Source organism: Dendronephthya gigantea, unplaced genomic scaffold (assembly GCF_004324835.1).
Source record: "Dendronephthya gigantea isolate DGI-Jeju-01 unplaced genomic scaffold, DenGig_1.0 000344F, whole genome shotgun sequence".
NCBI lineage: Eukaryota > Metazoa > Cnidaria > Anthozoa > Malacalcyonacea > Nephtheidae > Dendronephthya > Dendronephthya gigantea.
Genome location: NW_021163354.1, coordinates 14,638 through 37,447, shown reverse-complemented (window position 1 = coordinate 37,447; position 22,810 = coordinate 14,638). Strand labels below are relative to the sequence as shown.

Genomic DNA, 22,810 nt, shown 5'->3' with positions numbered 1-22,810 from the left:
ATAGTCGAGAAAAGTGTAAACGACTGTCGAGAATTGTTATTGTAAGTCGAGAAACGTATACGATTGTCGAGAGTTTTGCTGCTGTGTGCGATAGTTGAGGAAATGCAAACGATACTCGAGATTTTCGCCTGTGCCTTTGGTCAGCGGTACGTGGTCGGAACCGGTCTAAATCAACACATCCTCAGTCGTAGATTACCTATAATAGGTAATTGTCAAATGCTCTTAGATTACCTATAATGGGTAAGCTAGGTGCACGTTAGTCGCTAGCTAGAACCCAGGACCATACATTACATACAACCGACACAACACGTTTCAATATGGCGACTGCTAAATGGGGAGGAAAGCGTCGTAAAAACAAACAAAGTTTGGAAGCAAGTCTTGAAGAATTACACAGAGTTGGCAAGAATTTAAAGACATCTAGTTCTAAAAAATTGAGTACGTTTTTGAATACATATGATGGTTCTGGTAAAAGGGTTCCATCGAACAAATATAAATATCGATCGCCGGCTGAACGCCATTCAAAACAAGGTGCTGCATCTAGTCAGATTGAAGGTGAATTAAACATGATTTATAGTCTTTATAGTGTAACCAGGATTTATTAAACGTACGTAGAAATGTGTCTGCGCTTTATACATGTGACGATCGTGTTCCTTTGACTTTCCAGGCGACTTGATGACTGAATCTGAATATGGCATGTTGGATTCAGATGATGAATTATATATGGCAGAAATGTCGGGCAGCAGATCGACAACAACAGGTTAGAAGTATTTAAGCTTGGTTTCTATTTAGCATTTACATGTTTTGCTTGTTGTCGTGACAACGACAAGTGGTAGATGTGATATAATCTATCTGGTCTTAACTTTATATAATTTTACGTTAGAGAGTCTCAGTAACTGCATAGAGACATGCAGCCAAATAAGCGAAGAAATTAAGTCAAGCAGTCAGTCGGAATGGACAAAAAGAATGTTGTCGGTAGAAGAAAACTGGGAAAGTAGCAGATCAGCAATATTTGATGCTCTACTCAAAAGCCATGCTGTACCCTCACCAGATAACATCTGCTTTTTATGCAATGAAGGGTGTGCAGTTGTAAGATGCCATGAATGTGGACCAAGGGTGTTGTTATGTTCTGCCTGTGATGAGAAGGTTCATGAAACAAATCCCTTGCACGACCGTGATGTGTGGGTGAATGGATTTTTTCAGGAAATACCTCCTACAACAATTGTTTCAGAAGATGGTTCCTTGGGATTTGTTAGTAAGTCACATCGAATTATTGTATACAGAATTATTTCTTCACTGCTCAACAATAACAAGATAAGTACTGTAAATTAATTTTGAATTATCAGAGAAAAAATAGAAAAGAAGGACATCCTGGGGCACATTGCAGTTTAATAATTGGCTACCGGTATCTAATTTATATTTTGATTCAACAATTGACTATGGTAAATATACGATTAACATTCATGGTGCCCCAATGTGTTAACTTTAGCATTTTAGTATGTCTAAAGCCAGGTGATCTTACCAAGATGAATTTGTAATAGACCTTAGAGGTACTGTACTTACGTCAGGGCAGTGCCAAACAATAAAATGCAGTGGAATGTGGAAACATCTAGGAACAACATCCTAATGTTTCTGTGGGTTGACTATGCAGTGTAAACACCTCTAAGATCTGTTAGAAAGTACAAACAGTACATGTATATATTAAAAAGTAGATTTAATGTACTGTGTGCAATTTGCCCCTATCTGTGACTGAATTTCTAATTATTTGTTCAATTTATCTCAACAGAGAGATGTGCACCATTTGCTTTATGTAAGGCATGCTTGCTGTGTAAAGAACAAGGCTCACTGATTCTGGTTCCCTTGGATGAACCTTGCATTGTTGTGACTTCTAGAGGTAAAATAAATATCTAATTTTAAATGACTATTTTTTAATTAATAAATTAACCCATAGCAGTACTGACAGTAAGACAATAGACATCAATAGATGGTAAGTTGTGTATTTATTGAATTCATTCTGGAAATATGCAAAAGAACATTGCTCACCCCAAATGGCAAGGTCTGAATTATACTCATTATCTAGCTTGTGTTGTTTTTTCTCTTTTAATATTAGGACGATATGACTTGTCACTTTGTATGTATCGTTGTGGTAACTGTGACAAGGCATATTCACCTTTATCATTGGAAAAGATCATCAGTGAGGGTTATTGGCCTGGAAATCCAAAGCATTTCAATCATGTATTCTCACAAGATCTGTTTCGGCTCTGGGATTCTGTGAGAAAACACATGCCTGGAACATCTGAATCAGCATTCATAAGATCCCTAGGCAATCTTTCAAGCAACAATGGAAGGGTATGTTTAACTGCTTTATATTTGACTATATGGAAAGTTTCACTTTCTTGAGAAATTATTCTGAATAAATTGAAATTGTGCATGTTAATCATGGCGTTGAACACAAACATTGCTACCAATGAAGTGATAGCTTTTATTGTGAAAAGAAGTAGAAAAATGCAAAATCAAAGTAATTCAGATTTATCCAAGAAAGTGAAGAAACTGCAGGGTTCTAGTGATGGGGTATTTGGAAAATTACAAGTCTATTAGTAAAATTGGGGAGAATTTCAGTACTACGAAAGCAGATTGAAAGAGCATAATTATGGACATGTTGATAAATATTTTTAACTTAGATTTAGAGTAGACAAGGGGAACTACTCGAATAGGGCCAATCTCATGTTTCTTCTGCAAGAACATTAGTATACATATTGCAATAAGTTCTATCTTTGTATCTTGAATAAATTATTTGAGTACTAAATGTAAATTTATCTTTTTATAATTTGTTCTAGTCATCTACTATCAATGTCACAGTATTTCATCGTGCATTTAAGGAATGGTGTTTTGCCATGCATGAGATTGATGTTTTAAAAGGGAGAAACTGGATGGAATGTCCTTGTTGCTATAAAAACCAGCATTCCTGTCATGTTGATGGAAATGCGAAACTATACAGATATAGTTGTGTTCCAAGGTACAATTACTGTATATTAATTTTCACATTTTTCCCTTCTTGTACTATAAAATTGGTGTTTCATTATCCCAAAGAAAGTGTGCATGCTTAGACTTTACATTCAATTAATATGCAGGGACAGAAATAAATGTCATTGTGACCTGTATATTGAGTGATCTGTATATATTTTAATAATGCAAGTTTAAAAATTTAGTCTGTTAAGTTTATTTACAAGACACTCAAGATTACTACCTTTCTATTTTTGCAGAGGTGAGCGAAAATGTTATTACGGTAACGTTTTTGTGGAGGAATATGATGCTGTTGAAGCTCATCTAGATATTGTTTATGCATCAGCATCGTCAAAGGTATGTTACAGTATATGTTTCTTACACAGTATTTATTATAATCACAACACATTGTGTCAATACAAGCTAACCAGTTCTAGACGTTTGAGTTTTTTTGACATTTCTCTTCCAGAAAAACACCAGTAATTCGTATTGTGGTACATCAAATTGGAAAGCAGCCAGAAATACTGCAAATGTGCGATCAAAGTTAGATGAAACTGGGCTTGTAGTAGCTGGCTGCAGACATGCCCTTGCACAAAGTGCTCTTAATATGTACCGAGGAGAATTATTTGGGTACACACATTACTTGCAGATTAATAGATTGGTTCCTCAAGGTGTCATGTTCTTATGGCAGGATGTTGTGTGCAAGTATTGGCCATGGTTTATGTCACTTCCCAAAGAACTCTCTCCCCAAGATACCTTCCTTATGAAACCTGCACTTTCTATTATGCATGGAAAAGCGCATATTTGGTCTTGTCAGGTAATTAGTGCACAATATTGAGCAATAAACATTCTGCACAGTAACCTAAATTTAATTGTAACATTTTTCATCTCAAGAATGTTGGAGCAAATACGAAAAGGAAACTACTGTAGCCGTTATTAATAAAGTAAACAATTAATAATATTGTATTTTTTAAGGTGACATGGGGCGGACGTTGGCAGCAAGGGAGCGCATATACGACTGGTGAGGAAGTGGAGCAAATAAACAGCTACATATCGAGATTGGGGTCAACAACAAAGTATATGAATGCTGGAGGTAAGATATCTTGCTCTACAAATGTAGATATCTCGAGTTGTTTCTTTTTCCATAAGAAATTTTCTTCTTAGAGTGACACTTTGGAGAGATTAAGATGATTTTATTTTGTAGGTCGTGACGAAACTATAACTGAACATGTCATGCACTGGAACAAACAGAAAGTTATGAAACTTCACATAAGTCTGTCCAAAAGATATATTGAGGTACAATACGTAGAGTTATCTTTAGTTAACATTACAGAGATAAAATCATTCCAGATCTTTCTTCACGTTTTAATTCGTTAGAAGAAGGTACTTATCAGCAAAAGTGTAGACTTCCAGGAGAGTTTTTATTAATTTGTTTTAATGTTAAGGTTGCTTGCCAGATGACGATTCCATCTTGTGCGAGACCGATAATGGACAATCTGATGAGGTATTGAAACATAAGATTGGGCGTTCTCATGATCAATTATGGTCTTCATCTATTTTTGTTTTTGTGTTTGTTCTCTAAGTTTTTCACGTTGCTTTTTAGGTTGTTGTTGTTGTTGTTGTCGTAGTTGTTATTCGTGGTTTTTAAATGTAGTTGCTTTCATTCAATGTTTTCATGCTTTATATAGGGAAAATACAAACTGACACGATCCAACCAACAGGCAATAGATGGGCAAAGAGCTCTTTTGAACGCGGGTATTTATTTCAGTAAAACCCGGTTGAAAGAAGGTACAATTGTCTTCAAACACATTGCCGAAGGAACATTTGAAGAGCTACTTCTTGATGAGGATTTCACTGGCGAAGTGGATCGTTTGTTTGAGGAGGAAGAGGATGAAATTGAGGAGGGAGAAGATGAGGAGGCACAGGAAGAGAATTGAACAATAGACTAAATCCAGCGACAATGAGTGGGTGGCACCCCATGATACCCCTGCCTTTGAGCAGCTAATACGGGAGAAATCTTCTCGGGGACTGGAAGCCTTGGTCTAAACACGCATTTGCTGTGATGTGATTCACATTTTAGAATTTAATTACGTAAATTAAGTAACTTTGTACCCCATTATTTTCAAATTTCCTAATATAAAGGGTTTTGATGTAGTGTATTTTGTTACTGTAAAAATTATTAGAAATAAAAATATTAGAAATTATTGTTATTTTGTGTTCCCATGTTGTTCCCTCCCCTCCCACGTTGTTAAGTTCTCACTCGTTCCCGTTTGTGTTATCTGTCATACCCATGTTAGTACCGTATCTATACCACTTGGTTGTAATTGAACGCAGCTGTTAACCAGTTGCAATATTCAGTGTACGAATTAATTGAGGAAGTATCTGTGATTCCTCGGCTGCTTATGGGGGTAGAGTGATCCACTCGCATCATAACTGGGAAGCGAATCCGTCCCTAACGACCGGTAGCGGGCAAAATTGTAATAGCTAGATACTGGTAATACTGATATATTATGATTAAGTATGAGGCTTTGCTGACTAGTTATTAGCGTCAAATAAAATATCGCTATTTTATAAAAAATTTATTATTTTGGGGTAATTTTGGGGTGTAACTGGTATGAACTATTGTAGTCATATGGTATAGTGGTAAATATAACCCCGATTTTAATAAAATATCGCTATTTTATAAAAATTTTATTATTTTGGGGTAATTTTGGGGCGTAACTGGTATGAACTATTGTAGTCATATGGTATAGTGGTAAATATAACCCCGATTTTAATAAAATATCGCTATTTTATAAAATTTTATTATTTTGGGGTAATTTTGGCGTAACTGGTATGAACTATTGTAGTCATATGGTATAGTGGTAAATATAACCCGATTTTAATAAAATATCGCTATTTTATAAAAATTTTATTATTTTGGGGTAATTTTGGGGCGTAACTGGTATGAACTATTGTAGTCATATGGTATAGTGGTAAATATAACCCCGATTTTAATAAAATATCGCTATTTTATAAAAATTTTATTATTTTGGGGTAATTTTGGGGCGTAACTGGTATGAACTATTGTAGTCATATGGTATAGTGGTAAATATAACCCCGATTTTAATAAAATATCGCTATTTTATAAAAATTTTATTATTTTGGGGTAATTTTGGGGCGTAACTGGTATGAACTATTGTAGTCATATGGTATAGTGGTAAATATAACCCCGATTTTATAAAATATCGCTATTTTATAAAATTTTATTATTTTGGGGTAATTTATGGCGTAACTGGTATGAACTATTGTAGTCATATGGTATAGTGGTAAATATAACCCCGATTTTAATAAAATATCGCTATTTTATAAAATTTTTTATTTTGGGGTAATTTTGGGGTGTAACTGGTATGAACTATTGTAGTCATTGGTATAGTGGTAAATAACCCCGATTTTAATAAAATATCGCTATTTTATAAAAATTTTATTATTTTGGGGTAATTTTGGGGCGTAACTGGTATGAACTATTGTAGTCATATGGTATAGTGGTAAATATAACCCCGATTTTAATAAAATATCGCTATTTTATAAAAATTTTATTATTTTGGGGTAATTTTATGGCGTAACTGGTATGAACTATTGTAGTCATATGGTATAGTGGTAAATATAACCCCGATTTTAATAAAATATCGCTATTTTATAAAAATTTTATTATTTTGGGGTAATTTTGGGGCGTAACTGGTATGAACTATTGTAGTCATATGGTATAGTGGTAAATATAACCCCGATTTGGGTTAGTATATTAGGATTTAGTTTTGTGTTAGGATAGTTTTTTCTATGTTATAAAAACGGAAACCTTAGTTGGAAGTATATACTATCTGGCAATCACCATTAATGTTGTCTTTTCAAAAACCTTAAACTCTGGGGGCGCAATGATGATTGATTATTGCCTATTTAATATTTAGATTCATAAACCTTGAAAACCTTTTCGAGTGGAACGCACAGAATGGTTCAAGGGCCTAATAGGTGAAAACTCATCAACCCTTGCGCGCTGAGGTTTTAATAGTGAATTAAGTGAATTCACTACACAGAGAACAATTATGGTTTTCAGTTGGTAAACAAAGTCAGAGACATAAGTGAAGTAAAAAAAACTGGATTCCAAACGTTAGCAACAATTTTTATGTCATGTCGGCGTCGTACATTTGGTGCATCTTAAGCACGTTAATGTACTGGAAGGACAATCTTAATTGGAATAAACTGTAGCTATATTAAAACACTCATTAATAAATAATCCACAAGGAAAATACAAAAATAATTAATGTTTAATCAATACTATCAATGTTTGTAAATCGAATACAGATTTGTCCTGATTTAAATAAATCAAATGTTTATTTTTAAAAATGTTTCGCCAATAAAGCATCCAATCCTTCACCGTTGCATGTATATATGTTTCATAATTTGCCCAGAAATATTTACAAACTATTTTGTGACGTGAGATTTTTTGCGTATCGGGTAATTTAATGGAAAGATTAAGTCGGTATAAAGCAATATTGCCTATTGACAGTATTGTCGTATTTGCCAACTAGTAGTGAGTTTAAGATGTGCCAAATCTATCACTGTACGACGCGGGCGTGAAGAAAAACTGGACCTATTCCAACTTGCAGTTTCCGCACACAAGGAAAAAATTATGGTCGCCAGTTGATAAACAAAGTCCAGGGACACAAGTGAAGCAAAATAAAACTGGATTACAAATATTAGCAACAATTTTCATGTCACGTTCGCGTCGTAGATTTGATACATCTTCTCGCTAATATTTCAGTCCAAGATAACCGGTTTGCAGCGTGGCAGTTTCTTGATAAAACAACAGCACAAAATGTTTCTTTAAACTGCCTAAAATAAACAAAAAATCTCCTCGACGTTTCTCCTCGACGTTTCGGTTACCTATGGGCCTTCGTCAGGAGAGGGGGGTGCATGTCCTAAGACCCATAGGTCGAAACGTCGAAAGATTTTTTGTCTAGTATTTCAATCTACAATATTTATAAAGTTGACAGCAAGTACCGTCGTTGGAAGCTAAACGCTCCAATTGGAAACGTTACAAAGTTTATGTCAGTTAGATCAAATTTGATGTCACATTTTATAACGTTTCCAATTAAACTTAGTTGCAAATGGAGGTATTTGGAAATTGCAACACAGTCGTACAGAATAAAGACAGACAGAAGGCCGATTTCCTCGTTTTTGCTATGATTTTGGCGTAACCGTTATTCGTCATAAAAATGCTAACGCCATGGTCCTAGTTAGGCTTAGACACAAGATGCTCGACAACTTTATTTGGCTACTTTTTTGGCCCATTATAGGCTTAAACACAAGACGTTCGACAACGTTTTAGAAACTTTTGACACTCTACTCACTGTATCTTGTGATTTTTGTTCTTTTCTGGAGTTATTTTTAGTACTATACTTCCAGTAATTCAAGGTCAAGCATCTTGTGTCTAAGCCTAGTCCTAGCCAGTGCGCGCTTGAAAGGCATTTCCCCCAGGAAATATTAAAAATGGCAGACATCCAGGGGGGATGCCTCTCAAAAGCGCACTGGCTAGGACCATGGCGTCAGCATTTTGATGATGAATCATGGCGTGGCAGCGGTTACGTTTTTTTGGTTCAGTCTGCCTTCTGTCTGCCTTCATTCTGTGGCAGTGGTGTACGTCACCTAATGTAAAGCTGAAAGAAAGTATCTGTCATTACATCTCAAGAACTGTTTCAGCATTCGTCGTGGAAGAGCATAAAACATATCCTTATGCAAGATAACGTTTTCAGTGATGTCTTTTCTTCCCAAAGGGCATGGGGCAGGATAGTTGTCTTGCACCCAAAACAACATAACACATGAACAGCCTTTTGGAATCGGATGTCCATGAATAGTTGGCAGATCAATGATAGTGCCAATTGCCACAACATTTCCTTCAGCGTATAAGGCAACAGCATCTATTAAATAATACAAGAACTTAATAATATAAAGTTTCAGCTCTTTAAGTAGTGATAAAAAAGACGGTTAGTGCGTGAGGAGATTAAGAAGAAAAAAATGTGAGACAACAAAAGCTGCGTGTAGAAAAACCCAAAAAAACCCAAAACACTTGCGTGCTTCAGTGGTATACCTGATGGCATATCCATAGATGAAGTTAAGGTTGTGGGTATAAGATTAGTTGACAAGGACGACGAAGGAACAGTAGATACTGAAGTGGTGGTTGATACTGGAGGGATAATAGTAGTTGTTTGAGAAAGGAGGGTGGGTATCTTGATAGAGACGCTGGATTTTGGAAGAACGGTGGATGTTAGAGAAGGAATGGTGGGTGTTGGAGGAGGAATTGTGGATGTTGGAGAAGGAATTGTGGATGTTGGAGAAGGAATTGTGGATGTTGGAGGAGGAATTGTGGATGTTGGAGGAGGAATTGTGGATGTTGGAGGAGGAATTGTGGATGTTGGAGGAAGAACGGTGGATGTTGGAGAAGGAATGGTGGGTGTTGGAGGAGGAATTGTGGATGTTGGAGGAGGAATTGTGGATGTTGGAGGAGGAATTGTGGATGTTGGAGGAAGAACGGTGGATGTTGGAGAAGGAATGGTGGGTGTTGGAGGAGGAATTGTGGATGTTGGAGGAGGAATTGTGGATGTTGGAGGAGGAATGGTGGATGTTGGAGGAGGAATTGTGGATGTTGGAGGAGGAATTGTAGATGTTGGAGGAGGAATGGTGGATGTTGGCAAAGGAATAGTGGATGTTGGAGGAGGAATTGTGGATGTTGGAGGAGGAATGGTGGATGTAAAAGGAGAGACAGTGGATGTTGGAGGAATAGTGGATGTTGGGGGAGAAACGGTGGATATCGGAGGAGAGGCTATTTGAGGAGACAAACTAGATATCGAAAGAGGGACAGTGGATCCTGATAAATGGACAGTTGATGGTGGATCTGACTTGAATGTTTTCTTCTCTACCAAAATAAAAAGTAACAAAGTTAATTAGTTAAGATAAATATTACAAAAAATAATAAAAAGAATAACGAAAACATACCATTAACGTACGAACGGAAGACATCCAAAACAGCTTTTCCAGTCAGATATTGATTTTCTTCCGTTCCAATAAAGCTCTGTGCAAGTCCAGCAGTTCCAAACGTCACGAAACTGTTACCACGTACATGTTTGTAACTGGCCAAAACAACAATATCCCAACCATGACGACATTTTAGAATTTTTGCCTAAATGATTAAACAATAATATTCGAGTCCTAAAAAGATCAAATTGTACATGCTATGATATATATAGAAGACTGAAATCATAAGTATAGCTAGAAAAAACTTTATAGAAAGAGAGACCCATTATGGTAAAGCTACATATTATTATAAGTCTATTAAATCTGTTGTCATTATACAAAATAAACACAAGTCTGAAATCTAGAAAAAGCACTAGTCCAGCAAGATACATTGATAGAAAATCATTCTGGAAATAATCAGGAGAGAACTGTCTGTAAACCGGGTGTGCCAAAAAAACTTTACTTGTTTGAATTCTAATAATTTGCAAACTATAAAAGCTATTCAACCAGAATAAACTCTATTGCATGCAGAAGGGCTAACATAGATATTTATATATATATTATATATATATATATATAATATATATATATATATATATATATATATATATATATATATATATATATATATATATAGCATGTTCCTTGTTAGTTCGTTGCAATATTGACTGTGCTATTTAATAATTTTAAATTGCATAACATGGTAAGTTTACTTGTAAAATATTTATTCTTTATAAAATGCACCCATATATGCACAATAAAGACCATTTTAAATCTATTTCTTTGTTATCGGAAGTATATCCTTTTTATGCCATATGAAATCAAACAAATAAACAAACAGTGACTATACTTCTATTAGACACTCAAGGTCTGTTATATTGTACAAACACAAATAGTCTATATGGCAGAAAAGAAGAGACATCCAGGCATGCCGGAATATCAATAATTGGGGGGGGCAGATATTCATATATGCGAGTTCTGCATTATTGATTTCTTTTGAAATCAATTGTTTTTACGGTCTGTGAACTTGAATATATGAATACCTGCCCCCCCCCCAATTATCGATATTCCTTCGTCCCTGGAGACATCTAATGTTTTTAGGCTATAATTAGGATGATAAAGTTTTAAACATTGTCTGTCAGATTAGTGCAAAGCACCGCAATCAACCAAAAATATTCAAATTTACTGTAACATTTTTTATAACTGACAGACATCAAAAATATTTTACTTTCTGGGACCACAAAAGAACATTAGGTTCTTTTGTGAATAATCACCAAATCAACAGTAACAAATTGTTAAACTTAATGTAATGCCATTTTAACAGAAAAATCTTAATTAGGTATGTATATACTATAAAATTAATTAATTTAGATTATTGATCTGGTGTCCGATCTTAGCTTGAAATGCATTTGCCATACAACATTAATATTTTTTCTGTTTTGAGGGAATATTCTGATGTAACTGAAAACATTATCTCCTATGATGATGTTGTTAACGATGAAGCTTAGGTACTGTATCCAAGCACTTCCAAGGTACATTATGGCAGTGGCATAACTTTACTTTTTTAACCCATTAAGTGGCAATGCACCCCAGTGCGCCCTACTTGTTTTTTTACTTGTCTAACGCCAGATGATTTTACTTGTCAAGGGGAAAGCTCTGCCACTTAATGGGTTAATTGGTCGCCCTGAATAAAACTCACTTCCCATCAGACAATGGTTACTGAGATACCTAGGTAGGGGGTATAAAATAAGGGGACGAAGTAACTTCAGAATACCAAGCCACTTTAACCCCTCCTTAATCCATATACTGCCTCAAATCCAGCTTGGGCTAAAAAAAATGTGAATCAAGTACATGCAACTTGATTCAACAATAAAAAATTTATCTGACAATGAAAACAAGCCAGAAACTATGCAAACAAAGCTGCCAATGTCTTATGTTAACGAATTAGGTGGCAATGCACACTGCTTTAATAGTTTACTCTAGACCATTTCACACTGGCAAGGTACAGTACTGCCAGTAAATCACATAGGATTTCTGTTTCCCGACTATTTTGGTGTTACTATTGTTACAATTTAAAAAAGCAACAACTCAGTATTTTGCACAAAAATTCAAAACATAATTTAGTATTTCATGTTATTCATTTCTGTAATTTTTGCTGTAAAATTGTATGAAATGTAACTGCTTGCATATATATTTCACGGATTTTCGTTTATAACTTGCTTTATAAAACATTAAAAAGCGAGTAGAAACCTTTTCCATATATATTCAACTATTAGCTTACTTAGCTAAGCTGTACTTTCCTTCTTACCCGTTTCTTTAGCAAATTGAATTGCTTTGTTGGGTTTGTTTTACCCATATTTAATATCCGGGCATCTTCTTCGTTGTCTTCGTTTTGCTCGATGTCAACGACTATGCTCTCCTTGCAGATACGGCATCTCTTTGCTGCTGGACCATTGTCGTTGTTGCATTTGCCACATCGTTTCGGGCGCCCAGCCTACAAATTTTTAATTCATTGATATTGTTGTTTGCGTATATGCAAATGCCTTCGGTCATTTCAGTCGTACAAATATAAACATATGCACTTTGAAGGCGGACTATTTCTATAAAAATTTATAAATCATACCATATCAGCTTTGTTCAGAGTAACTCCAAGCACTTTCGAAGGCCAAAAAAGTAAAGAAAGATCCTTAAAGATCAAGTAATCGACAGGAAAGGAGAACCAACGTGAACTGTTACCCGCGTAAACCCAAAAAACGCCGCGTAATTCTATATCGAATACACGTAATTATTATTGGTCCTGGCAGGGTCCTGGGTCTCTAGCTAGCGACTAACGTGCACCTAGCTTACCCATTATAGGTAATCTAAGAGCATTTGACAATTACCTATTATAGGTAATCTACGACTGAGGATGTGTTGTGTATTGCCTATATCAAAGCAAGCACGAAAAACCTTTCTTATAATGACGTCAAACGCGAAAAGTTTGATGTTACACGAAATTTGATTGGCTCCACAAAACTAACAAGCCAATGAGATTTCGCCTAGCATCAGACTTTCCACGTTTGACGTAATTATGAAAAAGATCTATTACAAAGAATGGCAACGCTACCGTGGGACGAAAATTTATGCATATATACGTCCTTAGGAAGACCCCAGAATGTTGTACACATTTTTGCACTCCTTCCAGGAAGACGTATCCCACAATGTTGCACACCTTTGCACTTCTCTAGAAGACCCCAGAATGTTTACACATTTTTGCACTCATCAGGAAGACACCAGAAAAAACAAAATGATTTTTTGCCGCGTTAAATAATTCTTCGCCTAATTAAGTCTCGGTATACATATCACCAAACACCCTTGATTTTGTTGTTGGTTTTTTTAGGTATATTCACCTTGTCTTAGTAACACTTTTTTAAAATAAAACAAATCTTTCTATTATCTTAAGAAATATTTTCTTGAGAAATAAGAAATTTCGGATATTAAACTACATAACACATTATTCCGTGGTGTTTATCTAAAAATTAATTTGATATATATCTGCTGATATTAGTATTTCATTCTTTGACCATGACCTTGGGCAACTGCAGTTATTCGTTTGTCCATACTGTCGATTATTTTTTCTATCTCATCCAACTAAAGTTCTGCATAGTTTCGCTAACGCGCAAAGAAAACTCTTCAATATTCTCCTTCGTAATTTTTTTTCTCTATGACTTTCAAGGTGGGGTAAGGGATTATACTCTATGGGGAGGTGGGGGATTATACTCTCTGGGGATGTAAGGGACTATACTCTCTCAGGAGGTGGGGGATTATACTCTCTGGGGAGGTAAGGGGGAATTTGTAGACAAAGACTTTCATCATCAAAAAAATTGTCAGTAAGATTTTAACCAGCTTTATATCAAAAATTAGTACAATAATTCCAAAAATATCAATAAAATGCAGTATTTAATGCTATTTACACAGAAGAACTTAAGATAACTTTAGGAAACAGTTGAAAAGTTCTCTTCTTAATCACATTCATATGGTCTCTCTCTCCAGTGTGTGTTCTTTGATGGCTAAACAAATTACTACCATGTGAAAATCTCTTCTTACAAATATCACATTCATAAGTTTTTGCTCCAGTGTGCGTTCTTTGATGTGTTAACCAAATCACTACCATGTGAAATTCCCAATGACATTTTCTGTACTATTCTAGCAAACAAAGCATCTAGCAAATTTGCACAACCACTAAAATGTGAGTTTAGATGCATTCCACAATATAACTTGTTATTCAAAAGTAATAAAGTCAAGTTTACAGTTGATGTGGTTTTTGCACCAATATAAATATCATGCAGAGAAAACGGCCATGTTTCATTGAAACAAAAGCTTCCAATGTCTGCAATTTCCAAAGGTGAAAATCTGCCAAAACATTCCCTTTGATACTTATGCAGCCATATCAAATCTAAGTGTTTCTTTTTCCTTATGACTGACTGCAACAGATCCTCATAATATCTAACACTTGATCCAAAATGCCTTATTTTTTCTTTTGATCAGATAATAACTGAAGTTGCAAAGATGAGCTGCAATTGCTAATGATATATGCCTGTGACAAATCAGTTTCCATCAACGGTCGATAGTCTACAACTATAGATATTGGTTTTTTATGACATAAAGCTTTACTACTACTGACACGACCAGACATAACACTGGACCATGCTGCAATGAATAATGCTGTCAAAGAACAGTTAAATTTGCTACAATATCCTAGCAGCCGAGCAGTATCTTCCTCTGATAGACTTCTCATAACTATTAAAGGCTTAGATCGTAATTTGCATTGGCTATCTTTCCGCTGGCTAGAAACCCGACTACAAGCATAACCCATGATGATTTCTTTTAACAATGAAAATATCCTCAATAAAAATGGCTGTCTTAAGTAATCTTCCGTTGGGACAGGTAAATGTGATGTTCTTGTGGTATTAATATGAATGTCACAGTTAACAAGTTGACATAACGTGGTGATAAATTCCTGCGTGAACTTTACGATGGAGATCCGATCAATGATAACAGGATCAAATAGAAACAACAAAGTATTAATGTACATTTTGTCTCTTGGCTCATATTGTTCTCGTAGAACAATGGCATTCCAAAAGAGTTCAACATCTGATCTTTCATTATTTACCATTAATTCTTCTTCTAGCACCAGTTTCCAATTACTTGTATTCACAAATCTTAGTTCTGGATCAAATGTTTCTTCATGATTGACAATAAATTCCCTTTTTATACAAGAAATATGAGCATTGTAATAGCTTTTAGACCTGGCTTGAAGGACAGGATACTTTTTAGCTAACAAAAGTAGACTGTTTTTTATATAGTTGCGACTGAGAGTGATCAGAGACTTGAACGATACAACAGCGTATATCCTATTTCTGTATCTGGAGCTTAATTCAGCTTGATAAGTTTCATAAGACCCCATATCTCTCCGCAAATCATGTTTCTTAACATTCTTGACAAATGAACTTTGAAGATATTTTTGCTCATTCTTGAATACAACAGAGTACGATCTTGATACAACACGCAGAATAAGGTAAATTGAAAACGAAAAAACAGTAAAACTAGCAAAACTGTCCAAAACGTAGTTCATTGCCCATTCAAATTGACTGAAAATACAAATTATGCTAAAAATTTATTATGTTGTTATATTATATTAAATATGTCAGTACAAAACTCATTATGATAAATGATGTTAAAACTAAATGATGTTATATTATGTTGAAATTACGTATTACAAGATATACTGAAACGGCATGAAATCAGGGATGAAATCTTACCTCGGCTTCATTTGTAGATGCTACAAAGGCTTGAAACTTTTCCCTTATGTTGCACGCATTTCTTCGCCAAAGCCTATACATTGCTTTACGCGTTTTATCCGTGTTTCCGTATCCACATTTAATGGCCACTTTCCCCCAAAATCCGTGAGGCTTTCGCCATCCTTCAGTCCTGTCACCCTCGCACTGCACCATCGCTAAAATTAACTTATCTAAATTGTCTTTCAAATTCTTTTTTTTGAAAACCTGAGCCAAAAAAATAAGAACTATTATAGAAAACCCACTGTGTCTGTGTCTTATGAATATTAATACGAATTGGATATTAATATTGGTCTATCCAATAATATTGGATATAAAGTATAACAAAGTATTTAACATTCTCATACTTACCATTTTATGGCACAGTGTGATACTGTAGAGTGTATATAGCTAAACTTGCTTCAAACCGAAGAAAAAAACAGTAGACTGTCTAATCAAACGAATAGGGAATAACAGCAGCCTCGTACCCAGGCGCTTTAGTAATAAAATATCTAATGTTGCATTCAGTTATTGTATCCACCCCAAGCACCCCCACGCGTTCGCCTTTATTCAACTGACCTCTATACAATAACTGAATGCAACATTATATATTTTATTATTAAAGCGCCTGGGTACGAGGCTTGAATTATTGGCTTTAAGACGGGGTGTAAAGAATTGAAGTGAATTCAATTCATTTCATAACACATGATTAGTCATTTTTGACGTGCCTGTCCTGCGTCATCCGATCAACAATTTCGCAGTGCGAATTCGATCTTTCCTGCTCATTGCATGCGTGAGTTCAGTTATTGAGGCGTCACAATTTGTGTTCATAACCACAGAAATAACCACGACTCATTCTCATACCCAGAGCCCTTCTTAGTTACGCGCCGTCTGTCTAAAGCAATATGGCGGACACAACACATTCGGATATGCTGTATAATGGCGAGAAAGCGCCTCTTCCGTTTGAAACTAACAGCACGAGATGGAAATTCCACAGAAAAGGCAATCTCGATTATCTTAAGACAATAACCAAACGGTGGACAAAACCATTTCGTGAAGACTTGAAATCTCTGCATGTCACAGATTATAATAGAACCAAGGCAAAGGATATAAAAGCCAAGAAATATTTTATAACATTTGCATGCAACTGCTGCAAAAAATCCAAAGTAAAAGCAATCAAATCTGCTAAATTTCCTGGTGGTTTTGACTTCACAACTGTTCATGACTTAGACTCTCTTAGTGGAAAATTTAAATATGCTTACTCAGGCATTTTGAGACAGAAACGCGGTTGTGGTTACTGGCTGTGGAAGCCTACATAATACTTAAGACATTACTTGAGAACATGTCTGAGGATGATCTTTTAATGTACCAAGATGCTGGTGCTCATCTCATAGGAGATGCTGGACCACTACTGAAGCTGTCTTATGATTCAGACCCAGGAATTGTTTTATTCCACACTCGTTTTTTGGAAAAAGTTTTTACCAAGCGAGATGCATTCATATTAATGGATATGGATGAGAAATCTGTTTATGAATCCCACCAACGTCTTGCTTCTTTTGTAATAGTTCGAAAAAATTGCAAATCTTTGCAGTTCATAATGGAGTGGTTAGCCTATGCTTCTGATCCTCGTATCCTGACAGACATGAATAATCAAATGGGCAAGATGAATCTTCCCACATTCAGGGAGAACCGACATGACCAGACAGTGTTGTCTCTGCTATCAAAGAAATGGCAGCTAGATGAATTTCGAGATCCCAGCCAATATGGAAATGCTGACCAAAAAGATATTAATGCCCTTGGTCCATATGGACAACTTATTTTCCATACCAGAGATACAAGTTAATGTGTACATTTTTCAGAAAATATTATTACAACATTATTTATTGAACACTTGCTGTATGAAAATACACCTTAGTTTACATACTTTTTTGGATAAAAATTCTTGCAACACAGCCAGGCTGTGTATAGTAAAACAGCTAGTTTTACACTTACGCTTATGTTATACCACAACAAATTGCATTGAAGCATTTTTCTTCCCTTCCTCACTTCAGTATTTGCTGTGCATAGAAAATATGATAAATATTTATATACAGTCTCGTTTTCTCGTTCTGTCTTTTCTCATTTCCTGTCTTCTGAACCAGGGGGGGAAGTCACATTTTCTTTGCAACACCTGCAGGAGAAATCAAGGCGATTTTTTACCAGATTAATAATTTAATGCCCTTTTAAATCTCAAGTTAAACAATGCGTGTACATGCAATCATTCAGAATTTGAAATCCGTGGGAAACGAAATTCACTACATTAAACATTTGCCTTTTTTGGCAAAGCAAAACACAGGAACTAAGGTCCCGTTTCCATGGTTTTCCGGTATGCTGAGCTAACAGCACCGCCCAGATTTCTACTCTTCTCGAGCAATATAAGGTTTTGCATTTCACTATTGGTCTAGTCATTGGGAGAAATTTATCATGGATGGCAAAAATCACCAAGGTAAAGCTAATTATGCTTGAACAGTATACGTCAAAACAAAAATAGTACGTTGTCAATCTAGAAAATTTATGTTTCTATTGTTAGTAATTTTAAGATAAGTATTGACTAAAATTCCACAGCATACGTATCATAAACACAGTCATGTCGTGTTGTGTACACTGTAATACAGTAGTTTTCACGCGTTACTTTATTTTCATAAACTAGGCGGAAAAGCGTATGGCGTCCTGAAAAGCAATCAAGAGACTAGCTTAGATGAAATAAATAAAGTATGTATCAGTTTTATAGTAAAACGTAATAGATATCAAAGCTTGTTGTTGCGATTTGCTTCCGGAAATCTAGACGCAGTTACAAAAGAGCAATTTATTGTAGAGAATGACTTTAACAGACTTTAACTGTCTAGCTTTATAATCTCTAGTATGTCTCCTAATGTAAGCGGGCTTTGAAAAGTCAAAAGTTATACTAAATGTCGTTTGTTATTCTATTATTTTAAAGACAAACGGAAGCTCGTACTCCCTTAACGGGATATTTAAGGACGTATTTTTATCGTAGTCACGAGCTTTCTTGCGCCGTTAGCAGTATATTTTACGGGCGTTCAAACAACCTAGTACTCTTATGGTATTATGCAAGGGCCTAGAAATGGCTAGCCTTAAAACTTTGCGAAGGGACATTCGTACAATTGCTCCCTAACCCAGGTTGTTAGTCATAACAGCAATTATATAGAAGCTAGTTAAAAATTATAATCTGTGATGTGCGTTTTGCAGTCTTTTATTAACACTGGTGATTATGATGATGAAGAAGAATGGCCAGACATAGAGGGAACCTTGAACTCGTACAAACGTGAGTTTATTTTGCTTATATTGCGATCTGCTTTATATATAAACACGCGCTGCGGATCCAATCAGGAAATCAGCAGGCCTCCACTCTAATATAAAACACTTTATTGAAATAATTGCTTTTGTTGTCATTTTTTGTATAACAAGTAACAACTCACTGAGATTGTAACAATTATATTCGTTTAGAGCAATTTATGGAATTCGACGAAGACAATTCCGGCGACATCGGTAGGTCTTTATAAAAATATTTCATTTTTAAGCGTGTTTAGTTAACATTATGCTAATCAGGTCAAAGATATTAACTTTGTTATACTCTTATATGCATTATCAATTATATTAATCCTTTGTATGCCCGAAATCATTTTCCTTTTCAGTTCAGATCACAATAAACTATGGTCTGTAACATATGGGTCCATATAATTCATTTTCCTTTATATTATGTCAGTAATTCATCATTTTAGTTTCAGATAAAATTTAATTTTTAAAGAAACTACAACTATAGTTTTGTAGTTAAATGCTACTTAGTTGTCAAAAAAAAATAAAAAAAAATGCAACCAGTTGCTAAGAATAGCTACTGCCTTTATGGTCATCAACAATAAACAGTTTCTCTTTTCAAAAGTGAAAGTTTTCAATTTTTGGAATTAAAGTCAAAATATGTCAAATGTTCATAGAATTTTGTTAAAAGACAATCAGAAATGTACTAATTTGGTGAAGAATCATTATGTGAATCATTTAATTTACAGTATGCAATTCCATTTGGAATCTGATACATTGGGTATTTTGGAAAGGCCCTCACTTGTCACAAATACATTTCTATAGTCTGTAGGAAAGGTGGGGAATAAGATGATTGTAAAATGTAGGACACTTGCACCCCTTGAACAATGCTAAGTGCATAATATGAAAAAATTTAAAGATATCATGGAGCTGAAACGTATGATGGAAAAACTTGGACAAGCAAAGACGCATCTTGAATTGAAGAAAATGATTGCTGAAGTTGATACTACAAATTCAGGTACCTTGTATGATATGCCAGCCTATACATTAGTGGGCTCAAATAAAATCCAGCCTTACTGTTTATGGCATTTTCTTTCTGTAAGTAAATGTCCCCCAGTGGTCTACCTAAACTGATCTAAATACTTTCAACTGCTCAAACCTTTCTTCATTGAGATGTTTTAAATGTGTGTAAAATTTGAGTGCAGCACATAGAGTGGCAAGCTAGTGCAGCGCTATTACATAATATAGTTTTATAGCTATGATAACTTCTTACTTTTAAATTTTTAGGAACTATTACATACGAGGAATTCCTGCATATGATGCTGGGGAAAAAGTCATCTATTTTGAAAAAGTAAGTGTCTAGATTAGCTATGTTTAGAGAAGCTATGAACACGTAATTACATTGTATTTTTAAAGGGATGGTTTTATACATATCTATTTGTTACAATGTACAAACTTGTCCTGGTATACAATATACCTTATTGAAAAATGTCTTTAACTTATTTAAAATGTGATGTTAAAGAATTGCAAGGGACAACAGATAGATGAATGCATGAATATCACAATTAAATGTAAATATTACAAGATTTTAAAAATGTGGTACAAGTAAAAATTATTAAAAACTATGTCAAATTTCCCGTAGATACTGGTATACTTTTAGAAATTTGACTATCAGATATATCCAAGTCATTGACATTGCCAATTTTGGTTTACATAGTTTTTTCATATGACGTAATTCGTACATCACAAATTTGTACCATTGAACACGTGAACAACGGATTATTGAATTATATCACCGTACCTGTACCCGTAGTTTGAAACCGGGGTCCCCTCTAATGTTAGGCTTTCAGTCAGCAGGGAATTGCAAACTGAAATACTGAATGGCTGTTTATTGGTATTTGGTAATACTAAACTTGATGAATGCAATTTTCTTAGGATCCTGATGTTCGAAGCTCTTATGAAGGAAAAAGAACGTCCAAAAGGAATTCCTCCAAAACGTGATTTATCAAGCTTGCCGTGATATTTTGATTGTGCAAGAGTAATTCGAAATATCAACTCTTATAGTTTAGTTTTCTGCGATGACTAATTAAGAATTTTTTACACCTGGGGCCGGTTGTTCAAAGCTGGGTTAGCGCTAACCCTGGGTTAAATCTTACCCCGCTGTTTTAGTTTATATGCTTCTGCACCGCTGTTTGTTTCAAGGTTTTACAAAATAAGACTTTTATTGATCCACAAAATATTTACGAATAAACATGTTCAACTTCATTAACAAGCGATTAAAAAAATTGATGTGAAACCAATTTAACCCTGGGTTAAGCTAACAGGCTTTTGAACAACCGGCCCCAGGACGGAAATTATTTTAAAACGTGCAATTTATATTTTTAAAATAATATTTTTTATCTTCCATCGCGCCACAATTGTCATAATTCTTGTTATTGTTTTTGTATTGAAAGAGGACTAACACGATAAAATGATATCAATTGATTCAATTCTGCATCTGGATCAGTTTGAATAATATAAATTATCGATAATATTATAGATTATTTTATTCATTTTGGAGATATCTTTATCACGACACAAGTCAGATAGAATCAGTGGCGTAACGACAGGGTATCAAGTCAAGTGACCCCCCGACAAAAATTACCATAAAAAAATTATAACATATTTGTGGAGAATAGAATTACTATCCACAGACATAGTATAGGCAGCTTATCAATCTTATGTTATGAGTTTTTGTAGGCGTAATCTCAGCAATAGGTCCCAGTAGGCGTAATCCCAGCGGTCGCGTTACGCCACTGGATAGAATTAACAAAGATTTTTTTAATTCCGTTCTTTGAGAGATTTTTGACTTCTGCGCAGAATACTCGAGCTCAGGTTACTCTATACCAGGATGGCTAATGACTAACACACGGTGCAATCTCTTTCCTCCGCACAGGCTTCGAATGCAAATTCGCTAGATTTTTAAAGATGAGGGGCAATTATTCCTGCAACTTGCAATGCAATTCTTCTTTTGAGAGATGTAAATTTGGCAACTACCAAACTTTTGTCTTTATTACACTCCATGGCGTTTCTAACACCTCAGTTTCTTAAGCCCTGGTCAAACGAGAATGATAGTTGATGAGAGTTGAGAAGCGAGAGTTCGCACGAGAGTTTTCCAAACTCTCGATGCGACGGTCAAACGAGTATGAGAGTTGATGATAGTTGAGAACGAGAGTTGATTTCCACTTCGTTTTGCTATTTTTTTGTTTCTGCCCAAGATTTTGCAACTCTCATCAACTCTCATGACCGATCAAACGCGCCCAAACTCTCATCAACTCTCATCAAAATTTGAACCGGTTCAAAGTCGATGAGAGTTGATGAGAGTGCAGGAGAGTGTATGAGAGTTCGCGGTCAAACGCAAGCGAGAGTTGCAACTCTCATCAACTATCATTCTCGTTTGACCAGCGCTTAACACTTACATTTTGATGACTCTTCACTAATATACATCTCTTCAAAGTAGAATTGCATTGCAAGTTGCAAGAAAAATTGCACCGTGTAACATGGCCTTAATTCAATCTCAATCGTCACCTTCGGCTGCTTTCGCCAGCAGATATTGATTGGAGGGCATGCGGAAGTTCTCCTTCGTGTGAATTCGT

General features: G+C 35.3%; 4 protein-coding genes across 4 annotated transcripts; 2 read left to right on the top strand and 2 right to left on the bottom strand.

Annotated features, from left to right (window-relative positions):
* Positions 1-317: 317 nt before the first annotated feature.
* On the top strand, positions 318-4,950 carry LOC114542274. The gene is made up of 12 exons (XM_028561949.1): positions 318-552; positions 665-757; positions 881-1,252; positions 1,784-1,891; positions 2,108-2,346; positions 2,835-3,013; positions 3,261-3,357; positions 3,470-3,817; positions 3,976-4,093; positions 4,205-4,296; positions 4,446-4,504; positions 4,689-4,950. The coding sequence occupies exons 1-12, from the start codon at positions 318-320 to the stop codon at positions 4,702-4,704; spliced, it is 1,956 nt and encodes a 651-aa protein (XP_028417750.1). The 3' UTR covers positions 4,705-4,950.
* Positions 4,951-7,988: 3,038 nt separating this feature from the next.
* LOC114542262 (mucin-2-like) lies at positions 7,989-12,966 on the bottom strand. The gene is made up of 7 exons (XM_028561936.1): positions 12,930-12,966; positions 12,671-12,813; positions 12,356-12,541; positions 10,030-10,213; positions 9,484-9,949; positions 9,125-9,315; positions 7,989-8,954 (listed from the first exon to the last, which is right to left on the bottom strand). Exons 2-7 carry the CDS (start codon positions 12,671-12,673, stop codon positions 8,683-8,685), a joined length of 1,302 nt encoding a protein of 433 aa, XP_028417737.1. The 5' UTR covers positions 12,674-12,813; positions 12,930-12,966; the 3' UTR covers positions 7,989-8,682.
* A 951-nt stretch (positions 12,967-13,917) lies between these two features.
* Positions 13,918-17,088, bottom strand: LOC114542263. Its single transcript, XM_028561937.1, has 3 exons — positions 16,236-17,088; positions 15,849-16,091; positions 13,918-15,677 (listed from the first exon to the last, which is right to left on the bottom strand). The coding sequence occupies exons 2-3, from the start codon at positions 15,857-15,859 to the stop codon at positions 14,555-14,557; spliced, it is 1,134 nt and encodes a 377-aa protein (XP_028417738.1). The 5' UTR covers positions 15,860-16,091; positions 16,236-17,088; the 3' UTR covers positions 13,918-14,554.
* A 1,014-nt stretch (positions 17,089-18,102) lies between these two features.
* Positions 18,103-21,337, top strand: LOC114542264 (allograft inflammatory factor 1-like). The gene is made up of 7 exons (XM_028561938.1): positions 18,103-18,348; positions 18,553-18,614; positions 19,110-19,185; positions 19,368-19,409; positions 20,095-20,193; positions 20,463-20,526; positions 21,111-21,337. Exons 1-7 carry the CDS (start codon positions 18,327-18,329, stop codon positions 21,193-21,195), a joined length of 450 nt encoding a protein of 149 aa, XP_028417739.1. The 5' UTR covers positions 18,103-18,326; the 3' UTR covers positions 21,196-21,337.
* Positions 21,338-22,810: the final 1,473 nt, after the last annotated feature.

Coding starts and splice junctions, on each gene's coding strand:
- LOC114542264 (XM_028561938.1), top strand. CDS start 18,327: ATGGATGGCAAAAATCACCAAG. Junction 18,349..18,552: donor GGATGGCAAAAATCACCAAG/GTAAAGCTAATT, acceptor TTCATAAACTAG/GCGGAAAAGCGTATGGCGTC. Junction 19,186..19,367: donor AACCTTGAACTCGTACAAAC/GTGAGTTTATTT, acceptor ATATTCGTTTAG/AGCAATTTATGGAATTCGAC.
- LOC114542262 (XM_028561936.1), bottom strand. Junction 10,214..12,355: donor TCAATTTGCTAAAGAAACGG/GTAAGAAGGAAA, acceptor TTAATCATTTAG/GCAAAAATTCTAAAATGTCG. Junction 9,316..9,483: donor ATTCCTCCTCCAACACCCAC/CATTCCTTCTCC, acceptor TCCAACACCCAC/CATTCCTTCTCTAACATCCA.
- LOC114542274 (XM_028561949.1), top strand. CDS start 318: ATGGCGACTGCTAAATGGGGAGGAAAGCGTCGTAAAAACAAACAAAGT. Junction 4,094..4,204: donor AAAGTATATGAATGCTGGAG/GTAAGATATCTT, acceptor TTTATTTTGTAG/GTCGTGACGAAACTATAACT. Junction 4,297..4,445: donor TGTCCAAAAGATATATTGAG/GTACAATACGTA, acceptor TTTAATGTTAAG/GTTGCTTGCCAGATGACGAT.